General features: G+C 43.2%; 1 protein-coding gene across 1 annotated transcript in view; it reads left to right on the top strand.

Moving 5' to 3' along the window:
• The window catches only part of RECK (reversion inducing cysteine rich protein with kazal motifs), an 80,055-nt gene extending 67,126 nt beyond the window's left edge, over positions 1–12,929 (top strand). Inside the window, exons 16-21 of the mRNA NM_001192465.3 lie at positions 186–357; positions 7,125–7,317; positions 8,875–9,085; positions 10,274–10,347; positions 11,176–11,331; positions 12,151–12,929. Of these exons, the coding sequence (NP_001179394.1) occupies positions 186–357; positions 7,125–7,317; positions 8,875–9,085; positions 10,274–10,347; positions 11,176–11,331; positions 12,151–12,372 (1,028 nt within the window). The 3' untranslated portion in view covers positions 12,373–12,929. The remainder of the gene's footprint in view (positions 1–185; positions 358–7,124; positions 7,318–8,874; positions 9,086–10,273; positions 10,348–11,175; positions 11,332–12,150) is intronic.
• Positions 12,930–18,450: the final 5,521 nt, after the last annotated feature.

The raw sequence follows: 18,450 nt of genomic DNA on the forward strand, positions 1-18,450 counted from the left end.
AAAACACTGAGATGGGAGGATATGCCCCCTTCCATTCAGCTCCCCATCCTCCCCCACCCCCCTGACCTAATGTTAAATTCTGTTTTAACCTGAGACCTCTGGCTGCTTGTCAGTGGTTTACCTTAATGAGGAAACAGAGGAAGGGGCCATACAAGAGCAGTTGCTGAGGTGCTGTCCCCCTGCAGGTCTGCCCTGCAACTGTGCAGATCAGTTTGTCCCCGTTTGTGGGCAGAATGGACGCACTTACCCCAGCGCCTGCATTGCTCGCTGTGTGGGCCTCCAGGACCATCAGTTTGAGTTTGGATCATGCATCTCAAAGGATCCATGTACTCCTAATCCCTGCCCAAAAAACCAAAGGTAAGTCAAATGCCTCCTTGTCTTTTTCAACTGAAGGTCACCACTTACTCTATACCAGACAGTGAAAATACAAAGATGAATTAAGATGCTCTCTCCCCTGAGAAGTTAGAGTCTCGAGGGAAAGATCCAGGTAAAGCTGCTTGGTAATATGCTGTGATTGGGGGCCCAGAGGTCAAGCAGTTGACACAGCCTGGAGGAACCTGGGAAAGCCTCTAGAGCATGTGGTAATTAGCTGGGAAAACGAGGAGGAGACTGCCAGCAAGGTTTACGGTAGAGGAGAAGTGGTGTTCATGAAGGCAGAGAGAGTAACCAGAGCAAATCTCTTGGCTGCTAATGAGAGAGCGTGGTGTATGCCGGAAGCTAGACCAGTTCTGTAAGACAGAAACAAAGTGTGAGGCAAGGAGAAGCGGCAGCTAAGACAAGAGAAATGGATGCATTCTTATTATTAGTTACTGATGCCTGGTAGTAATAGAAAATAGTCTACTTAAAACCTGCCTCCACTGTACGGATTGAACATGAGAAATCTCTGGAAGTGCACTTTCAGTATTTTATGAAGATATTTGTTTAGGGACTCCTCTCTCTGTGGTTTCCTCAGGAGCTCAGAGTGCAGTTGACGTCACCTTAATGATGGATTTCTGCTTGTGGTCGCAGGTGAAGGGTACTGCTGATTCTCTTAGGTTTCAAGCTTCTGGAATTGAAGTTTTCACTGACTGCCTCAGACAGCTGAGTAAGACATGTCCCAGCACCACAGTCCTTGCCTTTTGAAGGTTTTGTGGAGAATAAGCAATTGCTTCTCCATCCCGAAAACCTTGGTGCAGTATGAAGGGAGAGAAGGAAAATTTTCTCTTGTGTTAAATTTATTTTAACAAATTCTCTTTTACCAAAGAGAATTGGTCCCTGTCTAGCAAAGTTTACATCATGAAAACTAAGCCCAAAGAGTTGTTCTGCAAAGAAGATAGGGTGTTATGCATAAGAAAACATGATAAAGAAATAAGTCAAAAGGATAATATAGTTGTGTCGGGACATAGAATTGAGAGTTGTTTTGGTATATGTTTATCTGTTTGTTTCCTTCTGTTTGGTAACCTTTCTGAATAAGATTGGCTTGCTTTTATAATAAAACCACAAATCTCAAAAATGGGAAGGCCTGGCTGGGTATAATACAAAATCAATATAAAAGAACAGTTTGAAAAATACAACTACATGAAAATGAAGTTTTGCTGCATGGTAACAAATGACAAACTAAGAGAAATCTTAAGAGAAAGGGATTTCAGTACAATCTCTGATAATATAAAGAACCCCTACAAATCAATATGAAAAAGATGAACAACTTAATATATTAATAAAAATAGGCAAAGATCTATAACCAGTGGAAAATGGACCAAGGACATAAACATAGGAAAAGAAATACAAATTCTTCTTAAACACTTAAAAAGATGCTTTTATTACTTGGGGGGAGCAACTCTAGCTACTGTATACAAACCCCCAAATATCAGTACTTCTACATAGTGGAAGTTCAACTACAGTCCATTTGGGTGGTCAGCAGGTGGCTTTCCACATGTGATTCAGAAACTTAGGATCTTTCCATCTAGCAACTCAGCCAGCTCCTACAGCCTCTAGTCCTCCTCTGTCAGGCAAATAAGAGAAGGGACATGATGGAGGTTGCTCCTGAAAAGCTTTTATAAGCCAAGTTAAAATTCATCTCTACTTCTAGCCACATTCCATTGTCTAGAACTTTTTCATTTGACCAATACTTCCAGGGAGGCTGGGAAATATAATCTAGATGTATGCCCAGGAAGAAAATTAAATGAATTTGATGAATGAGCTCTAGCCAATCTACCACAATGCTTAACCTCTCTCATATTAAGAGAAATATAAATTAAAACTACAGTTGTGTACCATTTTCCATCTACCAGATTGGTAAAGATAAAAAAGTTTGATAGCAAAATACAGAGAAATAGGCACTCCCATACAGAAGAGGATTGGGGCAAAGATTGGTACCTCCTGTACGGAGGGCAGTTTGGCCAAGCATATCAAAATTTTAAGTGCACATGCTCTTTGAATCAGCATGTAAAAATGCTTGTTCTTATATAAAATATCTCTGGAAGAATAAATAAGAAGTTGGTAATAAGTGATTACCTCCAGGGAAGGTGGCTGGGATACAAAGAATAGGCAGGAGACTTACTTTTCATTATATACAATTTTGTCTTTTCATTTTCTCCATGGGCTTATATTATCTGTTCAAAAAATAGTTGTTTAAAAAATAGAAATTGGAAAATAAATGAAGCTGTATTCATTCATCAAGTATCTCCTGTTGTACTGATCTTTCTAATCACTAAGACACAGTAGTCAACAAGACCAAGTCCCTGCCCTGATAGTGTTTTTTGTAATTTGTTGCCCTCTCCTTGATTCTCAGCCTTTCCTGTTGATCCTCTTATTTCTGTGTATTCAAATTAGTAATGTTTTTTCTTCCAAAATTACCAAATTTCTCGTGATATTCTTTGTCCTCATTCCTTCATGTTAATAGATAGTGAAGTTCTAAATAGTCTTCTTTTTCATTTCTCTTCAAATGTCTTAAATTTCTATAAAATTGTAACTTAATGCATTCCAATTTCTTTCTTCTAGTTTTTTTGAGATAGACTTGACATGTGGCCCTGTATAAGTTTAAGGTGTACAGCACAATGATTTGATTTACATGCATCATGAAATAACTACCATAGTAAGTTTAGTGAACATCTATCATCTTGAAGAAATTGAAAAAAAATTTCTTCTTGACGCTAAGAGCTCTTGGGATTTAGTCTCAATAACTTCCATATATAACTCTCAGCAGTGTTAATTATATTTATCATGTTATACATTACATCACTATGTTATAACTAGAAGTTTGTTATCTTTTGACTCAGTTCCATTCAGTTCAGTCACTCAGTCGTGTCCGACTCTTTGCCACCCCATGGACTGCCAACATGCCAGGCTTCCCTGTCCGTTCGTCACCAACTCCCAGAGCTTGCTCAAACTCATGTCCATTGAGTCGGTGATGCCATACAACCATCTCATCCTCTGTGGTCCCCTTCTCCTCCTGTCTTAAATCTTTCCCTGCATCAGGGTCTTTTCCAATGAGTCATTTCATCACATCAGTTATTTCAATGAATATTAAGGACTGATTTCCTTTAGGATTGACTGGTTGGATCTCCTTGCAGTCCAAGGGACTCTCAAGAGTCTCCTCCAACACCACAGTTCAAAAGCATCAATTCTTCAGCACTTAGCTTTCTTTATGGTCCAAATCCCACATCCATACATGACTACTAGAAAAACCATAGCTTTGATTAGATGGATTTTTGTTGGCAAAGTAATATCTCTGCTTAATATACTGTGGTTGGTCATAGATTTTCTTCCAAGGAGCAAGCATCTTTTAATTTCATGGCTGCAGTCACCATCTGCAGTGATTTTGGAGCCAAAAAAATAAAGTCTGTCACTGTTTCCGTTGTTTCCCCATCTATTTGCCATGAAGTGATGGGGCCAGTTGCCATGATCTTTGTTTTTTGAGTTTTAAGCCAACTTTTTCCACTCCTCTTTCACTTTCATCAAGAGGCTCTTTAGTTCTTCTTTACTTTCTTCCCTAAGGGTGATTTCATCTGTATATCTGAGGTTATTGGTATTTCTCCCCACAGTCTTGATTCCAGATTGTGCTTCATACAGTCCGGCATTTCACATGATGTACTCTGCATTTAAGTTAAATACACAGGGTGACAATATACAGCCTTGACATACTCCTTTCCCAATTTGGAACCAGTCTGTCGTTCCATGTCTGGTTCTGACTACCTTCATCTAAGTCTCCCTCCCCTCACCTTTTGCCTCTGGCAACCACATATCTGATCTTTTCCTATGAGTTTGTCTGTTTTAAAGTATAATTGACCTACAACTCTGTGTTAGTTCCTGGTGTAAACATAGTGATTCAGTATTTCTATACATTTTGAAGTAAGTTTAGTTACTATCTTTCACCATATAAAGATATTACATAATTATCAACTCTTCTCCATACTGTACATTTCATATCTATGATTCATTTATTGTGCAACTGGAATTTTGTACCTCTTGGTCTTCCACACCAATTTCTGTCCTCTCCCCACTCTCCTCCCCTCTGGCAATCACCTGTTTGTCTCTGTACCTACACATAGATACAGATACACATAGATGCAGTCCTTTGCTATTCGTTCATTTGTTTCATTTTTTACAGTCCACACGTAACTGAAATCTGCCTTTCTCTTTCTGTCTTATTTCACTTTAGCATAGCGCTCTCTAGGTCCATCCATGCTGTAACAAGGTTTCATTCTTTTCTATAACTGAGTAATATTCCATCCTGTGTGTTCACATGGGTGGCATACATCACATGCACACAGAAGGGTTTCCTTTTCTCCACCTCTTCATCAAGACTTATTTGTTGTCTTTTAGATAATAGTCATTCTGACAGGTATGAGGTGATATCTCATTGTGATTCTGATTTGCATTTCCCTGGTTACTGAGGATGTTGAGCATCTTTTCTTGTGCCTTTTAGCCTGTATGTCTTCTTTGGGAAAATGTCTCTTCACATCCTCTGCCCATTGTTTGATTGGATTGTAAGGGTTAGGGTTTTTTTTGTTTATTTGTTTGCTTGTTTGTTTTGATTTTGAGTTCTTTGCATATTTAGGATATTAACCCCTTATCACATATATCTTTTGCAAATATATTCTCCCATTCAGTAGGCAGCCTTTTCATTTTGTTGATGGTTTTCTCTGCTGTGCAAAAGCTTTTTAGTTTGATGTAGTCAACGTTTGTTTATATTTGCTCTTGTTTCCCTTGCTTGAGGAGACATACCTAAAAAATATTACTAAGACTAATGTCAGGGAGCATACTGCCTGTGTTTTCTTCTAGAAGTTTTATGGTTTCAGGTTTTACATTTAAGTCATCGATCCATTTTGAATTTATATTTGTGTATGGTATGAGATGATGCTAAAGGTGAAACTCCAGTACTTTGGCCACCTCACGTGAAGAGTTGACTCATTGGAAAAGACTCTGATGCTGGGAGGGATTGGGGGCAGGAGGACAAGGGGACGACAGAGGATGAGATGGTTGGATGGCGTCACCAACTCAATGGACATGAGTTTGGGTGAACTCTGGGAGTTGGTGAAGGACAGGGAGGCCTGGTGTGCTGCGATTCATGGGGTTGCAAAGAGTCGGACACGACTGAGCGACTGAACTGAACTGAACTGAACTGAACTGATGGTGTGAGAAAGTGGTCCAGTTTGGTTCTTTTACATGTAGTTGTCCAGTTTTCCCAACACGATTTATTGAACAGACTATCTCTTACCCATTGTATATTCTTGCCTCCTTTGTCATAGATTATTTGCCCATATAAATGTGGGTTTATTTGTGGACTCTCTGTTTTGTTCATTGATCTATGTGTCTGTTTTTGTGCTAGTACCATATGGTTTGATGGCTATAGCTATGTAGTATAGTTTGAAATCAGGAAGGGCTCTGTTCTTCTTTCTCAAGATTGTTTTGGCTATTCAGGAACTTTTGTGTTTCCATACAAATTTTATAATTATTTGTTCTAGTTCTATGAAAAATGCTATTTGTATTTGATAGGGAGTGCATTGGACAGTTACCTTGGGTAACTGTCATTTTTAACAATAGTTCTGCTAATCCATGAGCATAGTATATCCTTCCACCTGTTTGTGTTGTCTTCAGTTTATCAGTGTCTTATAGTTTTCCTTAGTTATTTATGCTTGTAAATTGGATTGTTTTCTTAATTTGTCTTTACATACATCCTGATTTTAAATCTCATCAGAAAAGGTAGCCATAGGTAGTAGTAGTGATGGTGGTGGTAATTTTGTGTAAAAAGAAGTAATTTCCTTTGAAATTATATGATGTTAGCTAATATATTCTTCTCCTTTTATGTTATAGGTAAATATCTGTGTATCCTATTATTTTAAATACCCAGTAAAAGTTAAACATTTTCTTAGGTCCTGTCTTCTTATAGAAAATTATAAATACCCTTTATAGAAATGAGAGAGGCAAAATAGTCTAAAAAAGAAAAGAACCATCCTCCCTAACCCCTCTGAAGAAGTTCAGAGATTGAGAACGAAGCCAGATCCGGGTATTACTAGGAAAACCCAGCTTCATGGTGTGGCATTCTCTCAGTGATTCACAACCAGCCAGCATCAGGTCCTCAGCCTTATAAACACAGAAGCCTGAAATTTTCAGCGTATGCTGTGAAGTTTTCTCTTAAGATAGACTCATATTAGCCAAGCTGATAATTAAGTCCCTGAGAAATGCTTCATTTATTATTGATAAGAACGCCTCCAGCATTGGACCCTGACCTGTCTGGTGGTCTCGTATCATGCTCTTCCACCCTGAGCACCCTTCGCTTCTGCCCTCAGGGCCCCCTGCCCTCTCCCCCAGCACCACAGGGTCTGGGGCATCACACGCTTGCTCTGCTACTCCCTCTGACTGGCAGGCCTTCATCCTCCAGGCTCCACCTCCTCCATGCGCTTTCTCCAGGCTCCCCAGTCAGAATGACTCATTCTCATGAGCATTTGGCATGTGGTTTTCTGCCTGAGGGCCTGTGTTACATGCGTGCTCGACTCCCCAGTCTCCATAAGCTCTCAGGCACAGGGACTGTTTCTGATTGCGCTCTTACTTTCTCTTCAGCCTCCTGTGCCCCACCACTGCCTGCCAGCCCCACTATAGTCTCTTACAACATTGATTCATGGTGCTGCATTTGTGTTTTTCAGATGCATACCCAAACCACAAGTCTGCCTGACGACATTTGATAAATTTGGATGTAGCCAATATGAGTGTTTGCCAAGACAGCTCACCTGTGACCAGGTCCGAGATCCTGTTTGTGATACAAACCACATGGAGCACAGCAATCTCTGCACTTTGTACCAGAGAGGGAAAAGCCTCTTATACAAAGGCCCGTGCCAGGTACCACTGTTGGCCTGACAAGCCCAAGTACACTGAGCATGAAATCAGCTTATGATCTTTTACGTGTAATCAGCAGTGAGACCCCCATTGAGGGTCTTCTGTGAATCCCATCAAATCTAAAGCACTCAGTCCTCTATCAAAAATGAACCATCTGAGGCTGGCTTTTCCTCCTAACACTGGAGGGCCCCCTTGCTCATGACCCTTGGCACCTCTAGTGTACAGAGCAAATAGAGAGGCTTCTTGACACCAACCACTAGAAAAGAATTTAAAGCCTTGCACCCTTGGCATGAGTCAGCAGCATCTTCACTTCCCCTAGTTCTGTGGGCCCAGAACTGTTTCGTTAGAAAACCGCACAAACAAAAATAATAAAAAAAAAAGAAAGAAAGAAAACAGCCCAGGAAGGATATGAGGGAAAACAACCAAGAAAAGAGCTTTTCCCCCACTCTTTCCACTGAAGTTCCACCCAAGGTCCTGAAAACTTCTCTAAAACTTAGTGTCTTTTTTTTTTTTGGACATATTTTTTAGATTTATTTAGAATTTTATATTTACTTAGTATAATTTACAAAATTAGGCTTTGTCTTCTATAATTTTTTCTGTGTTTATTTTTAATTGAAGGATAATTGCTTTACACTATTGTATTGGTTTCTGCCATACATCAACATGAATCAGCCATGGGTATACATATGTCCTGTCTCTCTTGAACCTCCCTCTCACCTCCCACCCCTTCCCACCTAATATATATAATTTATTTTATCTTAAAACTTAATGTCTTACATCAGTTTACTTTAGTCTTTGAGGGTTGTGAAATTGGTATTCATGTCAAAAAATAACCTTGAGGACAACCCCACTGAGACCTTCCATACACACCAGTGATCTGTGTGCTGGGCCGTCTGCCTGGAGGAAGCCCAGCCGTGGACCAGCAATCCCTGCCCACAGCCGGCTGACACCTGACATGCTGGCTTCTCATTTCCTGGTTTTCACTGAAGGAAAGTCCCTTCAGCTCGTCTCCCTGGGCTTGTTTCCCCTCAGAGCTTGTGTTCTAAGTGCACTGATACCTTTACTCTGAATTCCCTCTTGTTGGTCCCTCTTCCTGGCTTCAGGTTTTCTCTTACATGTTCTTCATGGATGCAGAGTCCATCTGCTCTCCTCATCTCTCCTGTCTTCCCTCTCTATCCTATTGTTGTTCAGTTGCTAAGTCGTGTCTGACTCTGCAACCCCATGAACCAGTGTGAAATGATAAGGCCTCTGAATTTGCATCAAGATTGGTCTTGTTCTCTTCTAACAGGCTCTTCTGGAATAACGGAAGTCGGGAGGAAGGAAGGCTTTTTATCTCATATCCGTTCTCAGAGAATGATCACCCAGGTCCCTGAGAGGCTGAGAAAAGTAGTCTCTTCAGTCAGTCTTGGGATGGTCCTGTTGCACCTAACCCCACGCCCTGTTTAGAGTGTCCAAAAATTTATACTGTCTTTTCTCCTTCTTGAAAGTAGGGAGACCTATTCTTGGTTAGGAAAAGTGTGCCATAGAAGTTTACAGCTAAGTATGCTTTCTTGCCCTCAGCCTTTTTGCAGGGCCCCGGAGCTCGTCTGTGGGCACAACGGGGAGACCTATAGCAGCGTGTGTGCTGCCTACTCGGACCGGGTGGCCATCGATTACTATGGGCCCTGCCAGGCTGTCGGAGTCCTCTCCGAGTACAGTTCTGTGGCTGAGTGTGCTGCTGTGAAGTGTCCTTCACTCTCGGTGACTGAGTGCAAACCCATCATCCCACCTGGTAGGCTGGCAGTGCTGGGGGTGGGGTAGGGGCAGGATTGGGTGGATTTACTTATCTGTCTTCAGAGAGTGAGTCACTAAAAATAAAGCTGACTTAAGTGTGTTTAAACTTCTCAGAAAGTCTTGACTCTACCTAATGCTGATTGGATGCATTTCTCTGGGCAGACCTTAAAAAATAGTGGATCTATCTTAGACATCATCTAGTCTAGTGGTTTTAAAACAATATGGAAAACTTATTTCAGTCTTACCTCAAGCACCAATAGATAAACAGCAATATTTAACTGCTAGAATTATGGTTATTAGTTCAAAGGCATAATGTTTGCCTGTTATAAAGTTAATGAATAAAGAATTGGACATTAATGAACAATTGAAGTATTTTTGATGTACACAAACATTTTAAATTGAGAAAAACAAGATAGTTGTTGCCTTAGACTGGCCTTAGCGTCTAATTTAATTGTTTCAGTTGCATATAATCAAGAAGTCTTGTTTCAAACAGGCTATTATAAGCAGTAACAGTTTTCAAACAGCTTACCTTTCAGTTTCATACTCTTCAGTTAAGCAGAGGTAGCAGAAGAGGCTTTATCCCAAGTCTGCACAGAACAGATTACCTGGAGTCTAACAAATTCATTCCTTTGTCCAGGAACTTAGCAAATGTTTCTTGAGCATCTACTATGTCCTAGACAAGTGTCTAGGTGCTGGGGGCACAGCAGTGAGCTAACATAGCCTCCTTCCTCCTGGAGACCATGGTTTGACATGTTATTATTGTTTTTTTAACAGTTTAAATAACTTTTAAAATTCAGTTTGAATCAAACACCCATGGAATCTCTGAAACACTTGCTCCTGTGTTTTGCCGACAGGAAACACTTGCCTGGGATGACACAGTTCTGAGTAGGGCAGGGTCTAGGCCCCGTGTCTCTGGAAAGGCCAGCTCTCCCTGTGCTATATGAAGCCACAGCTGCCCCACCTGAGAAGTGGTACAGGAGGAAAGCAGGAATGGAGGAAGGATTTTGGTAAATGTGTAGATCATTAGACTCCAGGTTGATCAGGGAACATATCTGAAAGTGCAGTCATCAGGAAGGACTTCGGTAACTTTCCCAGCACAAAATGAAGGGCTGGTAATTTCACCAACTGTTTTGAATTTTCTTTATTTCTAATTCTGAACACAAACAGAATGGTTTCTGTTATACAGGTGCTTGTTGCCCATTATGTGCTGGAATGTTAAGAGTTTTGTTTGACAAAGAAAAATTGGATACTATTGCTAAGGTAAGTTGCTTTATGTGCCATGTACTATTGAAACCTTATTAATAAGCTTGTCAGTAATCATACAGACAGAACGTGTCATCCCTTTCATAGATGAAGAAACTAATTTGCACGGGAACGTCTTGCCCAAGGCTGTACAGTAGCTCCCAACCAGGAGGCTTTGAGCTCAGGCCATCTGCCTCCCCGTCCTGTGTTCCTTCCCTGTACAGCCTGGCTGTGCAGTGACCTTGCTCTGCAACCAGGTAGCCTGCACTCGTTTAAAAAAGGTCTCCTGCCAGCATAGTGAGCAGAGTGAGGGCTGGAGCCAGAGCCAGGCAGCCAGCAGCTGGTAGACTCCCAGATAGTTTCAAGGTTGCCCGCCCTCAGGTGGTCCCCATTCCTCTGGGGGTATGTCCAGAATCAACCATCTTCCCGTGATGGTTTTACCCCTTTTCCTTTTTTGTACCATTACTTTTGCTGCTCACTTTTGTGAAGATGAGATTGCAGAAGTGTAGCAACCAACACCTGCCACCACCTAAAAAATTTACACCCATTTCAATGAAAACAACTGTATTTTTACAGGAAGGCTTTAATTATTTCCCCATGGTGTCCAACTCAGAACTGTCCCTTAAAAAGTGCTCCTGGTGAGAGTGTTTATGTCAGCCAGAAAACTCAGCAGTCAGAAAAAACCCTACTGGAATGGGTTCTGTGGATATTTAGAATTCATCCAGCAAGGCCCTGCCCCACACTTAGGATTAAAAGAGCCTTCTTGTTTTAGGCAAGGTAACAAGGCAGCTTAGGCAGTAGTAAGGAATTCTTTTTTCAGGTAATAGAATTGTTTTCTCTTTCTAGGTTACAAACAAAAAGCCAATCACAGTTCTGGAAATACTTCAGAAGGTCCGCATGCACGTGTCTGTCCCACAGTGTGATGTGTTTGGGTACTTCAGCATTGAGTCAGAAATTGTGATCCTTATCATTCCTGTGGACCATTATCCAAAGGCTTTACAGGTGAGGTCAGCACGTGTCGTACAGCCATCCTGTCACGCTGAATTGGGTGGGCGGAAGGGAGGAAAGCACGGCAGCTCTGAGGACAAGCTGCTCCAGGGGAGTGGCTTCCAACAGAATGCGGGGGAGGGGGGGGGGGTGAGGTGCAGGTGCTGTGACTCAGAAGGTGCAGACATGAAAGGTGTCTGCTCATCTTCCAGATGAGGCACTTGAGGCCCAGGGAGGGCAGGGACAGACACCAGCCACTCAGTGACAAGGCCAGGCAGACTCCTGTCTCCCAAGGGCTGTGCTCCTACTGGGGAGGAGGAGCCCACCAGAACTGATCTGATGGGCCCCGAGTTTTCTTCTTCATAATCTAGAGGTGAAACTCACTCAGGAGGCACAAATTTCAGCATCAGCATAGGGAGGTCCCAGTGACGGAAGTGAATACAGTGGTTTCTAAGCTGCCACAGTGAGGAAGCTCATTCTGTCTCAGCGCTCTCCTCTTCTCCTGATGTGTAGGTGGCCGTGGAGAGGCCAATCCCTGTGACTGTGTCTAAGCGTGAAAAGATAATGTCTAAACGTGAAGAAGGGGTGAACAGGATTGTGGGGAAAGAAAGGGCAGTGGCTGTGTGGGTCATGGCTTTTCTTTTCATTTGATTTCCATTGATGCTGTTATTATTTGTGTAATAAATTAAGACTTTATTAGAATATCACTTTGCTAAAAAGAAGGATAAAGAGAAGACATATTCCGTGTGTTGGGATATATGTGGAATTTGTGTGACTTGACTTTTTCGTGGGTTCTGTGACTTATATTAAAAGGATCTGATTATCCTCTCCCAGATTGAGGCCTGCAATAAGGAAGCAGAGAAGATCGAGTCTCTCATCAACTCTGACAGCCCCACTCTGGCGGCCCACGTCCCTCTGTCTGCCCTGGTCATCTCCCAGGTGCAGGTCTCCAGCAGCATGCCCTCAGCCGCCCCCAGCGCCCGGCCTCCCCATCACTCCTGCCTCTTCCTCCTCAGCCTGGGCCTCACCTTCCACAGGGTCTGGAGACACAACTGATGCCCATGAAAACTGCAAAATAGTCCTTGATCTAATTTTCTCACTTTGGAAAAAACATATAGGACTGCTGGTTTGTAGTTGAATAGTGGCCAAGGCAAAGCACTTGTCACCTCTAACCTGTTCACCATACAGTATTTTTCTTAATTACCAGTATTAGTAAGGGTTTTTCCTTGTTTCTACAAGTGTTACAATATATTCTTCCAAATACTAAGGAAAAGAGGATGTTTCCTTCTGGTGGATCACTGACTGCCTTACAATTTACATTTTGCTCGTTAGATGGGTCCCCCACCCAAAACAAATTATATATCATTGATAAATGAGATGATCACTTTTTAGAAAGACAGCTCACTTTAACTATGGACTTCGTATCACAGAAACTTCATTTCAGAGTTCTTTCAGTATTAGGGTGCCCCTAGTGCGTGTGTGTTTGTTTACAGATAATTCCCTACTCTGTCTAGAAGTGAGGAGTCACAGTGAAGAGCCACTGTTATTAGAGTATGAGAAAAAGATAAGGCGTCTTTGGAATTCATATAAGTCATCAGGCAAATTTAATTTATAGAAATCTAATTCAGAATCCATTTAATGTGTTAAGTAAGCAAAAGCAGGCTAAGTAAATGGCACTCACATGATATATTGTACCTAAGTGATAGTCTCAGTGGTTCTTAAAGTGTGTCTGTGACTTCTGTGAAAGGGAGAAGTTATATTGCATCAAAGCATCTTGTATTATGCATTTTTTATATTAACAGATGTATATCTTTTGGTATCATCCAAGTTAAATGTTGAGTTTTTAAACATTAACCTTTAAACCAATTGCTGCTACTTATGTAATTGCCAAAAAGTGAAATAATTAGTAGTTCATGTAAATAATACATGATTTTTCTATTTTATTATGAAGAAGGTGAATAGCCATATTTGTAAAATGACAATCATGTGTGTTAACCCAGTACTTTCCGTTCATGAAGACACATTTGTTTTTTGTGATATGCACAATGTAGGTAAGTGTTCTGTTTTTCTTTTTTGATACAGATTTATAAAGAAGTGTGGTTTATATATTTAAAAGTGTCAATCTAAGTATTAAAATGTTTGCATGTTGTCTAAGAAATTGAATACTTTGAATGTGTTTCACAGTTTTAAATAAGCTATTCAGTGTAATACTTCTTGTTTATATGCACCTAAACTTAGAATTTACATGAAGTGTTTTTCTCAGTGTTATATATATGTACCCTCTGAAAGATATAGGGTTATGCTTATTATACCAAAATGTTGTTTAAAAGTGGGCACTTAAAGCTTTCAGAATTTCTCAGTGCTGATGTAGCATGTTTGTTGCAATTGCTATAAATCTCTTCAATGCAATATACTGGAAAGCTTTTCTATTTTAATAAAATAATTTTATATGATTATGTGTATTTCTAAGCAAAGTGCACGTTTAGAATGAAACCACTGATCACTCTTCAGCAAGCCATGTCCTTTGCTCTGACTAAGAAGTTATGGGAGTGTGATTACTTCAAAAATGGGAAAACAGAGCAGCTGGGACAGAGCTGGTCAGAACAGACCCTGGCATGTTCTCGGCAGAAGGGTCAAGGACAAAGACCCCGGCTTCTTCAGGACTGAGAGCTTCAGGCACTCCAAGACCAGGAGTAGGTTAGGCAGTTCTTCTCCCCACTGGTTCATCCCGATACTTCAGCCCTATGGTATATCCTAGAACAGAAAGAACTTTGCACTGTGAAGACAGAGGACCAGCTGGTCAGGGCCTGAGAGGTTCTATCAGTCGGCTGATAGAGGCTAAGGCCCCAAACCTCCATCTTGCTCCCGTCACACGTCTGCTGTGCTTCTTCTCATTGTTGTCCTCACTCCAGGACCCATGCAGTGTCCTCACAAAGGGAAGAAGGAGATGAAGGAAACCACAACTGGTGGTTAGGTCTCTGCTCAGATGAAGGAAACCACAACTGGTGGTTAGGTCTCTGCTCAGAAATGACGCTGTCATTTCTGCCTACGGCTAACGTCCAAGCAAGTCACATGGCCGCCCCTGACTCCAAAAGGTAGCGAGGAACATACCGTCCTCTTGTGTATGTGTGTGTATCTGTGTCTTGCGGGGAAGAAGGGAAGAAGCTGGGGCAGACCATGAGTATTTTGAACAATGATACAGTCTACTGCAGAGGCCCTTTCTCATCAGGATAGGGCAATAGCCAGGAATGACTAAATTTCTTATTAAAAAAGCAGTAGAAGTTTTTGGTCTGGGAAGGAAATGAGAAATAAGAGAGGTGCTTGGGTTTGATGGAGGGGGCAATATCAAGGGAGGAAAAGATCTAAAGGTTGGTCCTGCCCCAAGGACAGAATCACAGTCTTGAGAACTCTGACCATAGGTAGTCACAGGCGAAACAAGCCCAGGTCCAGTCAGTTCAGGAGATGGCATTCCTCACTAGCCAGTGGCTGTGGTGAGCACAGCCAGGCTGCCTTGGGGACCAGCTGTCAGTGGCCTCAGAGCAGGACACAGCCCCTGTTGGTTAGCTCTGTCCAAGTGTATTAGGCTAGTAGAGGCTCTGCGGGAGACAGGGGGCACAGGCGAAAGAGAGAAATGTGGGCCCTGCCCTTCTGTAATTCTGCCAGGAGCTAGAGGCAGGGAGGACCTGGAAGTCCGGAGAAAGCGGTTCTGCGGGAGGCAACTTAGCAGATGAGATAACTGCGTGAAAAGTGGACTCCAGAGAAAGGTTCAGAGGCTCCCATAAGGTCATGGGTAATGAAACTAAGACACTAGGAAAACATAGGAAATAACCTCCTGTCTGGCCTACGGGAAGTAATTGGGCAGGAGTGGACCCTAAGAGGGTCATAGGCCTGGCCTGGGTCATATGCCCACCTCTGGCAGAGAAGGAAAGTCAGGGGAGCTTCAGCCCCACTTAAACCAGACAGAATGGATTTCTCACAGGAAATGACTCAGTTCCTAGAAGAAGGTGGCTGCTAGATATATCCTCTGGGGAGTATACGTCTCTCTAACTGGCCGTTAGTCAGTCTGGGAGCACACAACAGTGCCTCACCTTCAGGCCAGGTGCCCACCTGGAACTGTCAAACCATCAGCCACCAGAGCCCAGGGACAGCCAACAGGGTGCTTTGTATGAGAGACCTATTAAACAAGGGAGTTATCCAAAGTGACTGGTAATAAAGTAAATCATCTTCAGAGCAAAAATGGCAATGAAGAGGAGAGACTGTGATGAATGTAAACATTTTTAATCAGGGCAAAAAGAAGTAGGAGAACTTGGGAAAGATTCTTCTTATCTCCTGGAATCCTCACTCCACAACCAGCTCTGTCAGGGGTCTTCCCAAGGGCTCCAGGACAGAGGATCCAGGCTTAAGGCTCGATTGTCACAGGGTGACACTAAATTGTTGGTCTCTCATAAGTCATCATTTACTGTAAACCAGGGACAGCAAATGTGTGTCATTCATGTGACCAAATCCTCATTGGATGTCCATGGTAAAGAGATCACAGTTCCATCATAGTCTCCTGGTGGTGGCGACAAGCCCAGCTTCAAGCACAGCATTCTGAGTAGGAAGAAAGAGCACTAGAGTACCTTCTTTGCTGCCATCGTATCTTATGAATAAAAAAATGTTTCTCAGGAATCCCTCAACAGTTGTCCCGGGTATCTCCTTGCCCAGGACTGGGTAGTATTTGCCAACACTAGACAGTTGGCCAAGGGGAGCAGGATGGCCGTAGCTGGTTGGCTAGTCAGAGGCAACACACTGCTACCCCAACCAATCTGAGGTGCAAGAGGGCAAGAGTAAGTTGGCCAAGGCCGCCAAGAGCATTTACCCTAAGATAAAGTCAGTTTTGGGTAGTCTCAACTTGTTAGAGTATAGATATGAAAAGTTTTGTTTAACTACCTCCAGCTGTGATAGGTGTTTCTAACTAGGTGATTGTTCAGTTGCTAAGTCGTATCTGACTCGTGATCCCATGAACTGCAGCTAGTTCACTAATAAGGTAGTGAAACCCCATAACAACAAGTGTCTGATTTCATAACTTTAGTGCTTTCCTCCAGTTACTTAAACAGCCCTGCTTCATTCCTCAGGCCTCTGACCTGGTTATTTTAAAACTTCCATCCCATATCCAATGCAAAGGCCTCTTCACCTCCTCCAGCCTAGACTAGATGTTTGCTCAAGAATAGGGTGGTTAGAAGGGATGGTCTTTTTGCCACAAACATATGCAAGGCTCACATCTCAGAGTCTGTGAGCTTGTCTAGTGGCATTAGTCACAGACATTAGGGTGTCTTCAGTACAAACTCTGGAACATTCATTTCTAGTAAGAAAGTTTGTCAACCAAGAGGTGAGTGGTGTTGCCCTCAGCTGTGGTTAGCCTGTACAAAACAGATGTAGGTCACCTAATTGTACAAGGCAGTGTGCCATGGGAAGTGTGAGGAGTGGGAGAGAAAATCTAATAAGGAGCAGACAGAAAGCTGTGCAGGGCTTCATTAGCACTGGGTCTGTCCCAGTGGTAGTACAGTGGAGTTAATGACGTGGGAAGGGGTGGTGAGAGGAAGCATAAGGCAGGTCAGGTTTGGAGCCTAGGCTGCCAGGCTGGAATGGCACCCAGAGCTGTTGGCCTTGCCCTCCCAGCTATACTGCCTGGGATAGTTCCCAGGCATAGAACCGTGGCCACCCAACCTCAGTGACTGGAGACACCTTCAAGGTCACCCACTGATCTCGTTATCTCATGCTCCCTTCTTCTGTCCTGTGAACATCCTGGACTCTACTGAGGAAACATTAATTGAGCCAGGCTGGGTGCCAGCTTTCCCTGGAACTTGCCCCCTCCTTCAGGGTTCAGCCTGGGTCTGTTTCAGCTGCACCTTGGGAAGAAAGTTAAACCCGCCAGCAACACTGATGGCCTTCACACAAAATCCATAGAAGACATTTCATTTTCTTTCATTTGATTGAATGGTTTTCCTTTAACCCTGGCTGGCGGGAGTCAAACCCACACATTCCCACTGTATTTCTCAAAGGGACCAGAGGCCCTGGTCCTCTCTCCCTTTCTCCCAGCTGCATTGTGAGCTTTGCCAGGCGAGGGAAAGGGAAAGCTGCAGAATCATTCCTAGGGAAATTCCTTTCCCCAGTCCAGCAGACTTTCATTTTGTACACAGAGGGCAGTGGGCCCGGAAAGCAATATAAGCCCAGGGTCACACGGCAAGTCAGGTCAGAGCCAAACCAGAGGCCAGGTCTGGGCTTTCCCTGGCACAAGGCAGCTGGGCAGGATTTGTGCTCCTGAGGGATGGAGCCAACCATGCAGGAGCGCTCCGTGAAGGTGGACACTGTGAGTGGCCCAAGTGAACTAGGTTCAGTGTCAGACTGACAAGGCAAGCACCTGGGTGGGGTCTGACAGGTCCAAGGAGCAACAGGGATTATAAAAGTAATGGACACAGCCCTCCTGCCCTTTGTGTGACAGTCTGCACAGTGCCCTCCACCTGCTTCTCTCACTGGCCCACAGCAAAAGGGTGCACAGAGAGGGCATATACCGAGTCCAAGGTCAGGTTAGGTTCTCAGGAAGTGAGGCTGGTAAGGGTAAGGCAAGGGTAAGGCAGGAGCCTTCACATGGGGAAGCTTCCTAACACCCCTGCCCCCAGCTCCACCCACTCTTTCATTTTTCCTAAATGAAATTTATTGTTTTCTTATTGTGAAAAATAACTTTGTGTATTCCCCCCAAACCTGGAAATATACACAGGAAAAAGTTACCCTCAGTGCACCGTCTTCCCCCTGCCCCTACTAGAGAGAGTGGACTCTTTCTACCGCCATCTCTGTACCCAGTTGGGTCAGGGTCCTTTCTCCTTGTGCTTGGGGGCACAGGTGGTTAACTCAGAACATTGGTTTCATATTGAGGATGTTGCCTCCTGATTGACACTTCCCTGCCTGATGGTTCACAGGTGGAAGCCTCACTCAGCCAGAACCTCTCCGGGTCCCCTTCCTGAGGGCTGTCTTCCCTGGACAATCTCCCGCTGACCTTGACTGGAGATATGAGCCACAGTTTTAGGGAGGAGTCATGGAGGCATTCATGTTGGTCAAGACCCAGCAGGAAAACAGGTGGCCCACCCAAATCAGGAT

Source organism: Bos taurus, chromosome 8 (assembly GCF_002263795.3).
Source record: "Bos taurus isolate L1 Dominette 01449 registration number 42190680 breed Hereford chromosome 8, ARS-UCD2.0, whole genome shotgun sequence".
Classification (NCBI taxonomy): Eukaryota; Metazoa; Chordata; class Mammalia; order Artiodactyla; family Bovidae; genus Bos; species Bos taurus.